At 43.0% G+C, this 15,809-nt stretch overlaps 1 protein-coding gene across 4 annotated transcripts; it reads right to left on the bottom strand.

Moving 5' to 3' along the window:
• Positions 1-629: 629 nt before the first annotated feature.
• CMTR2 (cap methyltransferase 2) lies at positions 630-11,449 on the bottom strand. Of its 4 annotated transcripts, none has more exons than XR_009455221.1 (3): positions 10,460-11,068; positions 1,652-8,406; positions 630-1,379 (listed from the first exon to the last, which is right to left on the bottom strand). XR_009455221.1 is itself a non-coding variant. In XM_014597058.3 (3 exons), the coding sequence occupies exon 3, from the start codon at positions 8,385-8,387 to the stop codon at positions 6,078-6,080; it is 2,310 nt and encodes a 769-aa protein (XP_014452544.1). In that variant the 5' UTR covers positions 8,388-8,406; positions 10,460-10,568; positions 11,316-11,449; the 3' UTR covers positions 630-6,077. The 4 variants fall into 4 exon arrangements, 3 of the variants coding, with proteins under 3 accessions (XP_014452544.1, XP_019352858.1, XP_006277049.1); XM_014597058.3 differs by adding an exon at positions 11,316-11,449 and having other exon boundaries at positions 630-8,406; positions 10,460-10,568; XM_019497313.2 differs by lacking the exon at positions 10,460-11,068 and adding an exon at positions 11,316-11,449 and having other exon boundaries at positions 630-8,406.
• Between the last annotated feature and the right edge of the window lie 4,360 nt (positions 11,450-15,809).

Here is a 15,809-nt window from a genome sequence, read left to right as displayed (position 1 = left end):
CACTAAGTCATAGGTGTTTAGTGCAAGCAGGAGTGCTAGTTCATCCTGCTTGTTCCCCATGCTCCTAGCATTAGTATATAGGCACTTGATCCCTGCGACTGGTGCCTTTGCTGCCCCCCCGCTCCCAGTCCCATGGGGCCCATTGTTTCTTACCTTCTTGTTCCTTACCTGTTCTGATGTGCTGGCCTCCCCATGGCTTGCAGGTTCCCAATGTTCTCCTTCTTCAGGCTGGGCTGTCCTTGTGGGTGCCACATGGTTTGGTGGTCCACAGCTTCCCCTGCCCTCGTACTCCCCTCCCCCCGACGAGCCTAGTTTAAAGCCCGAATTGTGAGTGTAAAACAAAAAAGTGAATTAGAAACCCAAAATCTATCAAGTGTTCTCTACCACCGTAGTTACTCAGATATCACTGGAATGAATATAGTATAAAGGTCCATAGATAAAGAAGATTGGCAAGATAGGGTAAGGGAGATATGCAGTTCCAGAAAGAATGGACTGGAAAAGAAATAAATATTCAAACTGATTTTTCTTCAAGGTATTTGATTTCTCCTTAAGTCTGCTGACTAATTCTGATTAATAGTTTTAATCCACTTTTGGATAGGAGTCTAAAAGAAAACTAAAATAAATGAATATTTAAAGCAGAAAAATATTTTATTTTCAAACTAAATGTTTCACTTTTCCCCCTTTAAACAAAAACAAAAAAAGTCTCTTTGCACGCATTATTCACAGCTGTCAAAAAATCCAGTAGACAGTTTAGGTAGGCACAATCATCTTTTCACATACAAATATACACTCTTTGACACAAACACCAAACAAACTTCCTACTTAGTCAAAGCAAGAACTGTAATACTGATGTAGAGGCCTTGTACAAATATTTGCAATATACATACATATGTACAAGCATGTGTACACACATACAATGCATGAAAGAAGGTACATACAAACAGGTCATTCAAGACTGTTACACCACCAAGAGCCCACCTTCCAGGGAGCTGGATCAAATACGGCATACCAATTCCACCAATTAGTAGCTTCAGACAGCAGATTTAATAACCTGTTCATGTCAAGGAAGATTTGACTTATCTGAGAGGCAGTTATTGTAATAGCAACTGGATCCTCTAAAAGCTATGGCTTCTTATGAGCCAGCTATCTTCACCATCTGGAATTTCCACACGCTTAGTATCCTGTTAAAGCTCAGCATCAGAGTGAGGATTACAAGTAGTTTTGTAACTAACAGAATATTAGATGGCAATCCAAGTTATTGCATAATAAAAAGCTAGTGATAAGCAATCATGGGTGGACTTCATTTCCAGTACAAAGAGATGCAACTCCATTTGGCACTGTGCATTCATTTTGTCCTGTCAGACTCTACTTCTTGCCAACTGAGTTGAAGTAGAAAAGAAACAAAATTGTAAATTAAATATGGCAACTCTAATAAGGGTTTCTCCCATCCTGCTCTTGAGAAATTGTTATTAAAGATCTGAGCAAAAAAATATCTATTCACCTACACTTTAAGCCATAGTGAGCAAGAATGGAAGAGAAGAGAAAACCTCAGCTAAAGACTAACAATTGCTTGTTTGATCCTTAAAACAAAACCAAACCAACTCCCCCCCCACCAAACAAATAAACACACACACACACACAAAACAGTTACCTGTTCAGGGCAAACAACTTTGCAAGGCTGTCATGTCCAGAAGGCAAAAAATGTTGTCAACTCATGTTGATACCCAGGCTAGGATAATTTAATGACATCCAAATAGCTAAAGAAATTAGTTTGTTATTTTCAGTTAACATAATAAACATTTAAAATCATTCCATGTTCAAGGAGCGAGGTAAAAATAAATGTTACAAAATAAGGGGTTTTTTTGTTGGTTTTTTTTTTAAAGAAAAAGTGAAAGAACACCCCCCCCCGCAAAGACCCCAAAAAACCCCAACTTACTCATAAGGCTACATAGTTCAATGGTCATACTGTGCTTTCCAATTAATCAATACTCATGAGTATTCAAAACAATTTAGTTCAAGATCCCAACTAAACATCCAAAATATTAGACTTTCGTTCCTTTCTACTGCTATCCACATAATTTATACCAAGCCTTTTCCTTCAAGTTCCTAATTGCTTTGCTAATATGCAATAATTCTACCAAACATTCTATTTTTACTACCAGTTATTTGACAGATTCAACTTAAATAAAGACGAATAGAGAGCAATTAGTGCCACTGTAATAGAGGACTAAGTTTCATACCACAAATCTCATTACATTTTATAGAAATAAAATTGGAAAAAAAAAATATCAGTGGCAAACATAAGTGGACAGCCAACTGAATTTAAATGCAATTATTGATAATACAAATAAAAACTGGTAAGTCTTTAAACCTTAACGCACTCAAAATATAAAAAGTCAATTCACTGGGTAAATTGGAGTTCCAATTTAAATTTCACTTAAATTTTGTTGTATATTGGTGTAACGTTTTGAAGTAAGTAGTCACACTGGTATAGAGGCACAATCAAAATAAGGTCCTAAAATCTTTAGAAATTAAAACTGACAAGACTGGTTGTCCCTGGTTATCTAACAAATCAATCACAAGAGCCTTAATACAAACTCATAACTGGAATCTGAAACAGCAGGGCTGCCAAATAAACCAAATCTGTATCTGATTCTCATCACTCATCTGCATTTATCAATTCTGTACACTGTACAGCTCAGCAAAGCATAACTGACTTGATCTCTTCCCATCACTTTCACTGAACAGAAGCTGCAGCTTCTAAAACATTAACATCAACAATCCAGTTCCTCTTCAAGCGACAGAAGGTAAAAAAAAAAAATTAAATTAAAAAACTGCCATTAAAAATATTTAAAAGATTCTGAAGCATTTAAACAGACCTCATCTCAACTGAACAAAAATTTATGAAAGAAACTGATAGCATCAAAGTGAGACTCCTTCTCTACCTAGAAAGGTTAATCCCTTCTTCATAGCAGTTATACACCTCAAAAAAATCACAATGGAAATATTTAAATATTACTGTTCTTTAGGGCGCCTATAATTTTTAAGTAGGTTCTGATACACATATGCAACCCAGGAAGTTCACAATAAAAATAAACTAAATGACATTCCTAACTTTAAACACCCTGGCTTTAGTTCAAGCTTTCATCTTCCCTCCCTCAAACCATGTACATTGGAATAGTCTGAGATCTCCTTCAGTATGGAAAGCCTCTCGTTAAGGAAGAAGCACCTGTATCTAAGAGATGCTAAGTTAGGGAAAGGGGTTGGAGTGGGATAACAAAGAGATGTTTTCCCAGATAGGTCAACTGAGTGGAGGCAAGAAACAGATTCAGATAAATGCCCTTCTTTTAAAAAAAAATAAATAAAATCCATACTTCTAAAGAAAGAGGGAAAGCAAGGGCCCTGGTTGTTTGCTGAATGATGATCTCTCTGTTTTGTTTGTTCTCTCCAATATAGGGGGCAAGGATAGTATTTATGATACTGTACTTCAGGCTTTTACAGGAACACCTTGTAACACACTGATCTGCCAGACCCATTGGCCTCAACTATATCCTTCTCCCCGTCCTCGTCCCTTTCACATTTACAGATTCCTTTCTTTGCTTCTATCACTGTTTCGTTCCTCAGTATTTCCTTTTTGGCCCTTCCTGGCCTCTCAACCTTTTGCTTTCTAGGCTTTCAAACCCCGCACTTGAGAAATTACTGTTACATGTAGTTCCTTGAGCCCTAAGCTCTGCTCCTCAGCACAGCTTGTCTGTAATTGACGGGAGACTTGGCTGTCATCTCAGTTGAATTAGGACAGGTTAATTTAAATATGCTAAAATGAGTATTAACCAATCCCAGAGATCCACTTAACAAATTCTGTAGAGAATGGTATGAATGAGTCAGGTGCCCAAGTTGATTGCTGGACTCTATCAAAACGCTCAAAAAAATAAACTGTTAAATGCGTTAAACTCTGCCCCTATCAAAGTAGCAAGAAAGACTATTAAATGTGCAGCACTGCCAGACACAGCAGTTTTTCAACTGTGCTTTTAATTGCTACTAGTAATCAATTATCCTTCAAGCTCCCACATTATATAATTAGAAGTGCTTCCATAAGGTGACTGATAATTAATCAGGAAACTATACTTTCCTTTTAGTAACCCCACTCATCTCTCACATTTCGGGGAAGTCCTGAGCGCCAGCATGAAAGATATACCTTTTCTCCCCCTTTTTACACCATTTTCCTCTTCTTCTATGAGCATGTAAACTACCATTTGGAGACTAAATTTTAATGAATGAGCCGGGTCCTAGAAAATTAGATCTTAAAGGAACAATATAAAAAAAAAAAGTAAAACCTGGATCTCCTTAAAGAGAGTGCCAACTGCCTGCTTGCTTTTTATTTCACTCCTAAAAAAAAAAAGAACCAAATCAAAGTGAGAAAAGCCTATGTCCAATTTTAAAGTGTTTCATACATTTCTTTTGACTCCATCATCTCAGTGTTCACATTGTAAGAACATTTTTGCTACGTGTAAACTGCACAATATTGCTTAATTAAGATCAGTTGGAGAACTCTTAATGGCAGCCATTGGGTAGTTCTCAGTTTCACCCAGGGTTCTCAGAGTTGTCATCCATCAAGTCTCACTTGTAAGACAAATTATTGTGGCCAGTTTGTTGATGGGGAAATGGAGGCATAAGGCACTGAAATAACTTGCCCAAGACCACACACACACAAAGTCAGTTGCACAGATGGGACTTAAAACCCAGGAGTCCCAACTCTCACACCATTGCCATGCTGATGACAAGCAATGCTATGTAACATGGAGCATTCTCCAATCCAAATCCTGATCACAAAATAGTTTTCCTTCCACTTTAAGTCTGACCCAGGGCCTACATACTGGTAAGTTACTGATGGCATTGCATAGACAACACACAAATGCCAGCAGGAAAACTAAAAATGAAGAAGTTACAGTTTGGTTTAAAATACCATTCAATTGTGTAAAAGATATCTCTTCCCCTTCTACTAGATCTGAAAACTGATATCCGAGTGTCTTTGTAGCCACTTTCAAAAGTGACTGGGGATTTGGGTTCTTTCATTACCAAGTGCCTAACTTGAGAAACCTTTTAGAAGAGGATTACATTTCAGAAAGTGGCAAGGAACTCTTCTCTCAAGTGTCAGTCCTTAAGGGTCTATATATAGGCAAGTGGAGGCACCTACATTATTTTGAAAATATAGATCTTAACCAACATGATTTCAGGTCAGCTAGATTAACATCTTACAAAAGAGAATTTTTAAAGCAAATCTTAGCTGGATTTGAATAGGCTGGTGTTTTTAGCAAACTAGTATTTTTGAAAGGTTCAGTTTCTTCCTGCAGGCAATAGTGCTGATAGCCTCTTCTGAACTGAATGGAAAATGTAGCTGGCTTGGAAATGCTAAAAGCTAGCACACTTCAATAACAGACTTGGGTCCCCCAAAAACCATGGGATGGAGAGAAGTATCAAGATGACACATCTAGCTCCTTAGTAGGAAAAATAACTTAGTCTCTCTCAACAACAGCCTCTATTGGCTGATTAGCAGTAGCACCAAACAAGTTCCTGACAACCCTCTTAAGAAAATCATAGTCACTATGATGCCTGCATGTCAATAGGGCATCTAGATAATGATTATATTAATGTAAAAATTTAAAGGAACATGATAAGGTACAACTCACTCCATATATATAAAATAAAAATAAATGGCTTACTCCATCTGTCTGTGCGTCTGTCTGTCCATAACACTTGGCAGCCAATCACAATGCTTACTGAAACAACTAATCAGTGTTCTACATAGACGGACACAGAGACAGGCGGCTGGATTGGGGGGGGGGGGGGGGGGAGTCCACGGGGCTGAATGTGGAGCAGCAGGAGCTACATGCAAACTCCTCCTCCCTCCCAGGAGGCAGCAGCAGCAGCAGCATGGGGTGGTGGCACATTCTTGACGGGCAATTCGTTAGTTAGCAAATAAAGGAAATTAAAACAAAAACAAAAAAAAAAATCAAAGAACTTTAAACAGCCAATTAACTGAATCTTCTCAGTCAATAGCTACCAGCTCAATTCTAGAATCATTTAAAATTAAGATTACTGATCATTTGTTGCTGCTCAACTTGTATAATCAAATGGAGCTGTCGCTTTGCAATTGTAGTGTTCAGGTCCCATAAAAAGTCCAGTAATGTGCCTTTTAGGAGAGTCTCCATTGGGACAAACTGCAAAACCTGCTGGGAAGAGTCAGAGTCCAGCAAAGAGCTCATTAGTTCATTCAGATGCTGCAGATACTCAACAACTGGATTTGGAAGACCCTGATAGCCAATGCACAACAGAACCGCATTAGTCCTTAGAGGCTCAAAAGATATGGGGCAAGCAAATGTGATGCATCTGAAACAGCTTTGCAGTACAAAAATTAGGCCAGCTGTGAAGCGTGTAAAGCAAGAAAGAATAGGTAAAATTAAAGCATCTCCTGTTTGAAGCTGTTTCAGCGAGAGTAGAACACAATCTAGGAGTTGCTGCTGATATTTTGGCTCTCCATCATGAAGCAAAGAACAGGTGAAAGTCAATAGCGTGGCTGAGTCCAGAAAACTAATCTCCATATTAGACTGGCTTTTGGCATCACAAAGAAATGGAAGGCCCACCACAAGGCACTTGATATGGTCACCACAGCTTTCATTTGGAACTTCCTCATGGCACTTGGTAAGATTAAACAATTCAGATAGTATAACTGCATCAGTGACAACATGGCAAGATTGACAAGACTGCTGCACTTGTCTGGACAGGGAATTTGTTTTCAGTCTGCCTACTAGTGATTCCCTGATGGCTTCATTGAGGTCTTTCAAGACTTCGTCATCACAGAATGGAGAGCATTTTACTTTTGGAAGCCTCTTTCCCTCCAAGTTGTACCACAAGCTGCACTCAAGATTAGAGGATGACCCTTCCAAAATACAGCTTTTCCCAACATTACTTAGAACATGTTCTTCAGCCCAATGGTTAAGGTAACCTTTCACCACTTTATCTTCCCATTTAAGGGACTCTAGCATCTTTCTTTCATTGTAAGTATTAAAATATTTGTTCCTCCGTCCAAACCACTTTGCATTCATACTGCAACCTGCCTGAGGTTTCTTCACTAGCCATTTATTTCTGGCAATGGGTTTCATGTTGAATTTTTTCATGAAGAATTCTACTGCACAATCCCGTAAGTTGTTCAGCTTTGTTTGTTCCACTTCCCCCATGCACTCAAAAAGTCCAATGTTCTCATAGATAGTCTCTATTTGGTACTTGTGAAAGAATGCACAGCATTCTTCATGTATTTTAAGAAAAGACTCTGGAATTACATGTTGAGGGAAAAGTGCTTTTCTGACCATGTCTTTTCCAAAGTTCTGTATCATCTTGGACAGAAGGGGATGAATCGCCTCTCTGCCCATGTAATGAAGACATATCACATACACTTCTGAATTCCCAGCTTTGCTGGTGGCAGGTTTAAAGATATGAACCTCCTCAAAGGAACAGTTTAGCAGAAAAAGCAGGTTGGCAGAACAATGTTCAAACAAAGTAAACATCTTCAAAACAAAGGAGCCACCACTGCCTAGTATCCTTAAAGCACTGACTGCTTCACAGTAATGTAGAGGAGAAACAAGGGCTTCTTGTTCACCTGGATTTCCTTGGCAGTCAAAGCTCCCATCAGCAGTGACCAAGTGAACCGTAGCCATATTGCTTATAAAGTGCTGAAGTCCTTCTAGATGTTTCAGCATCATAACATCTCCAGTGTTATCTGGACCGAAGTACCACCAAGGCAAGGTATTTGCAATAAGACGGTCATCCATAATCATCATAAGAGTGTCATTTGCTTCATGATATGGATTCAGGGTATTGGCTACCCAGTTCCAATCACAAGAGATGTGATGGGATTTTAAATAGTGATTAAGACTGGCTATAAAAGCACCAGGTGCTTCACAGAGATGGACAGTATTAAGTTCTCCATTCTGAAGAGCTTCTTCTGGAAGAAGGGGAAAACTGCATAAAATCTCATGGAATTTGCACCACGCCTGAGTACATAGCTCAGCATTCAGAGATTTCTTCACATGAGGAATGATTTTCCCTGCTTTATTGGTGAAAGAAGTATGTTGATGCCATTCATCCAGTTTCTTATCACTCAGCTGGTTTTTCACTTTATTCATGGAGTCTTTCATAGCAAGAAGTGAATGAAATTCCTTGTGATTGCAGATAAATGCATCACTGGAATCTGGTAGTTTCCATTCATTATTCAGAGGTTTAGTATATGAGAACCTCTTCTCAAAGAGGCCCTCAATTTCAGCAACCACCTCAGAGTCAAACTTTTCAAGGTTTGTAGTCTGCTCAACATAAGGTTTCTTACATGTGTTCATTCTTGGATTGACCCACAATCTGTGGAGGAAAAAAAAGGGTGGGAAATTCAATGAACATAACAAACAATATTACCCCAGTCATAAGTAAACAGTATAGGCTAAGGGACAACAGAGTCTAAATTTATAGATGTTTTTCTTTTAAATTTCGATGTTTCAGCTCCTGTTGATCTTTAGTTTTTATATTCTATAACAAGAAAGGAAAAAATGTTTTAAAGAGTCATTTGTAAAATGAAATAAAAATGTATGCAAGTGGTGCTGACATGGAAAAGCTTCTATTTAGATCTAATGCTCATTTAGTCAAAAATCGTAATTGAAAGAGCAACTAAAGGAGCTAGAAGTCATCCAACTAGTACTGACATTTACCAAATTTTAGAGATGCAATGGAGAATTGGCTGAGGGGTACAGGGCTAAGCTGAAAAATAGCAAGATGGAACAAAGTTGTTCCTTTCATGGTGTCCCCTAAAGTCCCAGGGACTAATTCCACCCCCATCTCCTTAAACACATGCACAAATTCTAGTGTGATCTAGGGGCTGCCCTCATGATCATGCTTTGAACATGCCCAAGCTTTTTATATAAAAAGTACCCATACTGAAATGAAGCATGTAGTAGTCATATAAATTGAGACTTAATATTAAAAATTAAAGAAAAAAATTCTGCTTCATTTCTCACCAAAGTAGTTAATTTTAATAACTTTAAATGTTGACACCATTTCACTTTCACCTGTATCATTTTCTCTTACTTTTATAGTAATTTTACATACAAGAGGAAAAAATACCTATTTTCTTACATATAACCTGCACATTCCTCCCCCTCCATCCCAAACCAGTTGGTGGAAATTGGGTTGTGCATTATTATGTGTGAAAAATATGGATCTCTACAGATCCAGAAATTTGGTAGCAGGGAAGTGGTGGCAGTGGTCACCCTGCTGCTGGCACTTCCAGGTTGGTGGAATCAGCCACAGGGGGACCACTTCTCCTGGTGCACTCCCTGCCATCACTCTCAGTGGGGGTACCAGCGCTCTCGCCAGCCCCCCCCCACATCCGGGAATCCTGGCTGACAGGGGGTGCACCAGTGCTCTCAGGGGGTGCACATGCACCCCCTATGCTTCGCCACTGGCTTACTGCAAAATTGCCTAATTTGCTCTGCAGTAAATCATCCCCATCTACATAGGTGGAGCTATTAGGCCATTAGGCCGGAGTAAACTAATAACCTACAATGGAGTTAAGTACTGTCTGGCATAAGTACTGCCCCATAGCAGAGTTATTTACTCCACCACAATACATGTGTAGATGGTGATTGGGGTTGGCTGGGGCACAAAGGTGCTACAGTGTGGGGGTGGCCTGCCAGCTAACCCTGCACTGTAGCACTCATGTCCCAGCCATCCACTCTGCAGCACCATGAGCTGAAGCAGCTTCAGGCTGGCAGGCTGACCCTCCAAGCTCCCTGAGCTAGCTAAAGCTGCGCTGTCCCAGCTCAACATGTGGCAGTCCCAGGCACATGTATAAATGCTGTGCTTGGGAGCAATAAACTCCAGCACAATTGTGCCAGAATTTATTCAGTAGCATTAATTCAACATGTAGATGCATCTTGTAAGTAGTATAACAGCAGCTGCAGCACTTTGAAAGTTCTTCTTATTAAGTGATTTAAAACCTAAGACCCCTCTGAGAAAAAAAAAGTGGGACTTAAGAGTTTTAAACCAGGTTAGCACTTCTGAAAATCTGGCCTAACAGGAAGAGAAATACAGCTAGCTTTCCTTATTATGCATGTACCCAGCAGCCATGAGTTAAGATGTTTGAGTGCCCTCTGACTGCTTAAATCTCAGGGAACACCCGATCACCTGGGGTGGGGTAAAGACTGGCACTAGGACTGGCACTAGACCATTTTCAGAACGTAAAGGGAGGCAGGGAGGAAGATTCAACATGCGAATAACATAGAAACAATTTCACTTTTGTGCCCAGAACAGCTGCCATTTTACATTCAACTGCTTTAAAAACTAATCAAGTTACTACTTTAAAAGCCATTTCTGCACAAAGAAAAAGGTTACTTCAAAACACTTTAATCAGCATGGTTACCATTTCCAGTCAGGCTGCTCCAGTAGAGGAGCCCTACCCAGCAGTGCTACAGGCTTCCAGGGCTCCTTTCAGACCAGTGATCCTCAGCCGGGGAAGGGGGGGGAGGGTGCTGCCAGGCGTTTGAAGGGTGCCAGAGGCATAGGGAGAAAAGTGGAGTGTGAGGAGAGGAGCAGATAAACTCAGTAAAGTGCAGGCTCAAGCATCTCCCTCCCTAGATGCCCCCAGGGCCAGGCACCTCTGCACAGCGACAAGCACCACCACATACAAACACGTCTCGAAGCGGGGTGCTGTGGGGTGCAGAAAACCCCCGGGCAGCGCCTCGCCTGGGCTGAGAACAGCGCTGGGGATCGGGCTCCTCAGCCCGGCTCCGGGCTCCCGGCGGTGCCGCCCGAGACAGCCCCGGGACAGGCGGGCTCCCGGCTCCCACTCGCTTCTGGGCTGCAGGACTCGCGGCCCAGGCCTGCTGGGCTCGGGCGGACCCTGCTGGCAGCGCCCCGCTGCTCCGGCGGGCGGCTCCGTGCGGCGCCCAGCCCGCTCCCGCCTCCCGCCAGCTCCGGGGCCCCGCGCGGCCTGAGCCGCTTCCTCCTCCTCCCCGCCCCTCTGCAGCCCGCTAGGACAGGCCCCGGCCCCTTACCCGGACGGCTGCTAGGGCCGGCGCTGTAGGAGCAGAGGAAGCGGAAGCCGCTACCGGGACTTGAGCGCGGGCTTCCTCCCTCCCCCACTGTCGCCTCACCTGCGGCCGCAGTGCCCCGGGGCCGCCTCGCGCACGGGCCCCTGCCCTGCCCTGCCCTGCCCTGCCCTCCCCTCGCCGGGCCTCGTCTGCCGTGAGCTGCCGCGCCCTGCCGCTAGCGCCCACCTGGGTGCCCGCCACGCGCCTGTGGCCGCCCGGACTCAGCTGGACGGGGCCTGCTTTCGCTGCACACCCGCTTCGAGGCGCCCCACGAGGGAGGCTCCCGAGGAGACCGCGGCGGCCAGCATCCTCCCCTCCCCTTCCCTTCAGCCACTGCGTCTCCTCGCCGATGTCCGCGCAGGCGCAGTCAGTAGCATCGCCGACGCGATGGAGGGGTGCGAGGGTGCCCACCAGGGCTGCAAAACGCTGACTGGTTTTGCCGTTGTTTAAAAGCAGTTGGGAAACTAAATCCCAATCCAGATCGGGTCAGAAATGGTTATGTTGCATTGGTCTGTGGAAAACAAGGCTGGGGGACAGGCCAGCAGGTAAAAGCCACCAGAACTGTGCCAGGTGTCCAGGTTGTAGCCGTATTGGGCTGGAGGCAAAAGGTATGAGAACTCGTGGTAGAAGTAGCTCCTTTTATTAGGCCAACTAGATCTATGCAAAAATAAAATAAAAATCCTTAATTGCAAGCTTTCTGGCACAAGCACCCTTTTTCAGACATAGGAGAAAAGATTGTGAGCACCCCTATGGAAAGAGTCAGACCACAGGAGAGCAATGAGTAGATTCCAGAAACTAGGAGCAATTCATACTGATCAGGGTTCAGACATACTAAGAGTGCAGTGAGAAGGCTGCGCTGATTTCAGTGGGATGAAAATGAGGCACTTTTCACTAGGGGGAAGGCCTATTTGGTACACAAAGGAAAACGTGGGAGCCCGCAAAGAAACTCTTACTAGGGGAAAAAGTGCAACAGTTTTGGAACTATATTAACCTGTTAAGAGACTTCAAAAATATTCCAAATATAAAGAGGAAAAAAAGAGAAAAACATTTATAACTAAGATTTTTCTTCACTGTCTCAGAACCTCTTAGAAAATGGATAGGGGAAGGCATGGATAACTATTTTTAGGGTTTTGCTAATGGTTGATATTTTAAAAGAACAAAACCTTAGGGTTCTGCTCTTTTTGTGCAGGGAAAAGTAAAAGAAATGGAAATGTTACCCCTTGGAATCCAAATCTATTGGATGAAAAAGAGAGTCAAAGCAATAAGGCATCATCAGGTCCTGAATCTTTGAAAGCCCCTCCACAGAATGTTCTGTTCAGTCAGACTACCATTTCAGGTATCTCTATGGCATTTATCAATGCAGTATTTAGTGTCTGGGTGAACATGGCTGAACAGCAAGGAGATGAACTGGAGAGTAACTGTCGTATCGTGCTCCAGGAAACATGCAGGGACTTTTTAGCTAAACAAACTTGTTCTGTTGCCTGAAATCCATAAATTGGGGAAGGTAGTTAGGTCCCAGCAAAACAAGTACAGTGGTAGACTGAACTAAAGGCCCCAATTAAACAAAGATTTCCCTGGCAACATCATGGGTTAAGAAACTAGGACCCTGACCCATCAGGAGCCAGCACCCACCTACCTTGTAAAATTTGACAGAAATTCCTTTGTTTTAAGTTCATGGATTTTTCCACCCAGCATTAGACCGCTCGGGTTTCTCCATGGTAGGATGTGATCTGGGTCCAAGACAAAATCAATTTTAAAATGTAAAGTAAATGCACCAATAACCCCAGAACAGAAGCATCCAGATAGAATTTTGCTAGGAGCTAAACAGTTGGTGAGCGTGACATTTCCATATTGATTATGGATAGGATAGTTGTTTTAATGATTGTTTTTTTAAACCCTCGTGTTCCAAGTATAATAGGTTTACAGGGTGGGTTGGAGAGCTTGCATGGTAAACCATTTCTCTGAATAGTAACTGTGAAAAAAGCTCTTCTCTCCATTCTTGAGATATTCAGCTATTAGCCAAATGGAAAGACTCCACTATGGGACAGAAGCAGACTTGATTACATAGAATTATATTTTCTGTTTAATAAAATATGGAATGCAAACCTGTGCTCTCTAGAAAGAACATCAGCATCCAGCTATAAAACTCTTACTCCTGAATCCCTAGACAGGAAAAAAACCCCCAGAAACAGTGCATTTTTAAAACCAAAATAGTCATCAGAGCCACCCTTAGGGGTGTGCGGGGCCTGGGGCATATCAGCCTGTGGGGGAGTGGAGGTGGCAAGTGGACGGAGGGCGAAGTGGCCACAAAGAATGCTGCCGCCCTCAGCGGGGCCTGTACAGCACTGTCCACAGGGCCTCCCCAAAATGTGGGGCCTGGGGTAGTCACCCTGATTTGCGCCCCCCCCCCCCCCCAAGGGACGGCTCTGATTCTTATAGACAAGCAGATATTTCTCTGTGATATCCAGTAAGTGAGGCACAATCCCTAGTGTTCAAATCTTGTGGACAATAGACTTCTTTTACTGGTTTTGATTTATTTTCTCAAGTTTGCAGTGATTCGTTAATAAGCTAACTGGATAATATTTAAGGAGCAACTGTGAGTTAGTAGTTAGAGCAGGCGAGGAGAAATTAGGTCTATTGTATTCTGCACCTTACTCTTGCATGTATTTGCTGAGTTATTTAACCTCTTTGTGCCGCAGTCCATGATAAAGTGAGTCTCAAAAAGTGCAGTGGGGTAAGTGTATTGCACTTTGAGATCCTTTTTTAAGAGGCTCTGTAGTAGAACAGATCACTATCATAGCTGAGGACAAAAATGAACTTTCAATGCATTTTTATTTATTTGCCTGTTAATTCAAGTTTTGAACTCTGGTTTCCTACTAATGAAAGGCCTATTTTTTAAATCACTGAAATTTGAAATACATATGCCACTGGATATTTATATATCACTTTAAACTTTTTGACTAAGTAAAGACATTTGGAGTAGTTAAATCTGGTTCAAAGTGGCCACTTGATTTAAACTTAGCTCACCCCATGTTGACCTTACACTTACAGACGCGGTATCAGTGACAGGCGATCAGTCTAAACCTGTAATTGTATAAAAGTTCCATGCACGCAAACTGATCTAAACATTGCAGAACCTGGTTTAAGATAAACCTGGATCTATGTAGTATCAACTTATTCAATTTAGGCCAAACTGGTGCATGGTACTTCTGTCCACTTTCCCTGCACAGCCCAAGGGCTGGGAAAACCCAGCCACTGGCCCCAGCCACAAGAATGCTCTTTTCACCCTCTCCCTCCCCCCACACTGGTTTATTTTTTGTGCTGCACCACCACTCCCCACAACTATCCAGTCCTCTCAGCCCCTATCCCACAAGTCACTTTGGGTGAAGCTGCTTTTAGCATGCTGCCAGAACTAAACAAGTAAGTCCTGGTGAGGGGAGGGGCAGGAGGGAGGGATGTGGGTGTAAATTCACTGGGAGGAACCCTAACCCCAACCTACCCCACCCATGGGTTGTGTCTGCCCCCCACCCTACCTATGGCTCATACCTGGCCCCAGTACCGCACCCATGGGATGTGCTGCTTCCCCTCCCCCCCAGGTCATGCCTCTCCCTTAGCCCCTGGTAGACCCCTGATTCCCTCCAGTCAGCTGGACCCCCAAACTCCCCCTGCTTGTCCTCCCCATTCTGACTTACCTGATATTGGGCAGCCATTTTTAATTGATTTAACTGCCCCTAATGTCCCCAAATGTCTGTAGAATCATAGATCTGGAAGGGACCTGTAAGATCATCAGGTCCAGTCCCCTGCCATGGGCAGGAAGTTATTGAGCTCAGATGAGCTCAACAGGGTGCCTATCCAGCCTCATCTTGAATACCTCCAAAGAGGGTGATTGCACCACCTCTTCCAGGAGTGTGTTCCAGATTCTGGTGACCCTTACAAAGAAGAAGTTCTTTCTTACATCCAGCCTGAATTTACCCTCTGTTAGCTTATGCCCATTGGTCCTCATCTTCCCTTGGGATGCCTTCCTGAAGAGTTGCTCCCCTAGATCTTGGTGTTAACATCTGATGTACCTGTAGATGACTATCAAGTCACCTCTCGTCCTTCTCTTGCTCAGGCTGAACAGGCCCAATTCCTGGAGTCTCTCCTCATAGGGCCTATCCTCCATGCCCTTGATCATACAGGTAGCCCTTCTTTGTACCCTCTCAAGCTTATCCATGTCCTTCGTGAAGTGCAGTGCCCAGAACTGTACACAGTACTCCAGCTGATGTCTCACCAGTGTCGAGTAGAGAGGGAGGAGCACCTCCCTGGATCTATTGGCCATACATTGCCTGATGCATGCCAGAGTTCTTTTTGCCCTTCTGGCAGCCTCATTGCACTGCTGGCTCATATTCATTTTTTGGTCAATTGCTCAACTGCTGTGCCAGCCAGTGGACCTCCACCCATCATGTAGTTGTGGTGAGGGTTCTTCTTACCCAGGTGAAGGACCTTGCACTTATCCCTGTTAAACTTTATTGAATTTCATTCTGCTCAAGATTCCAGCCTGTCAAGGTCATCCTGGATCCTGGCCCTATCATTCAATGTGCCCACGTTTCCCCACAGCTTGATATCATCCGTGAACTTAATCATAAAGCTCTCCACCCCCTCATCCAAGTCATTAATGAATATATTGAAGAGCATGGGTCC

This window comes from Alligator mississippiensis, chromosome 10, assembly GCF_030867095.1.
Source record: "Alligator mississippiensis isolate rAllMis1 chromosome 10, rAllMis1, whole genome shotgun sequence".
Lineage (NCBI taxonomy): Eukaryota > Metazoa > Chordata > Crocodylia > Alligatoridae > Alligator > Alligator mississippiensis.
The sequence above is the reverse complement of the archived record's forward strand: the minus strand, read 5'-3'. Positions and strand labels throughout refer to the sequence as shown.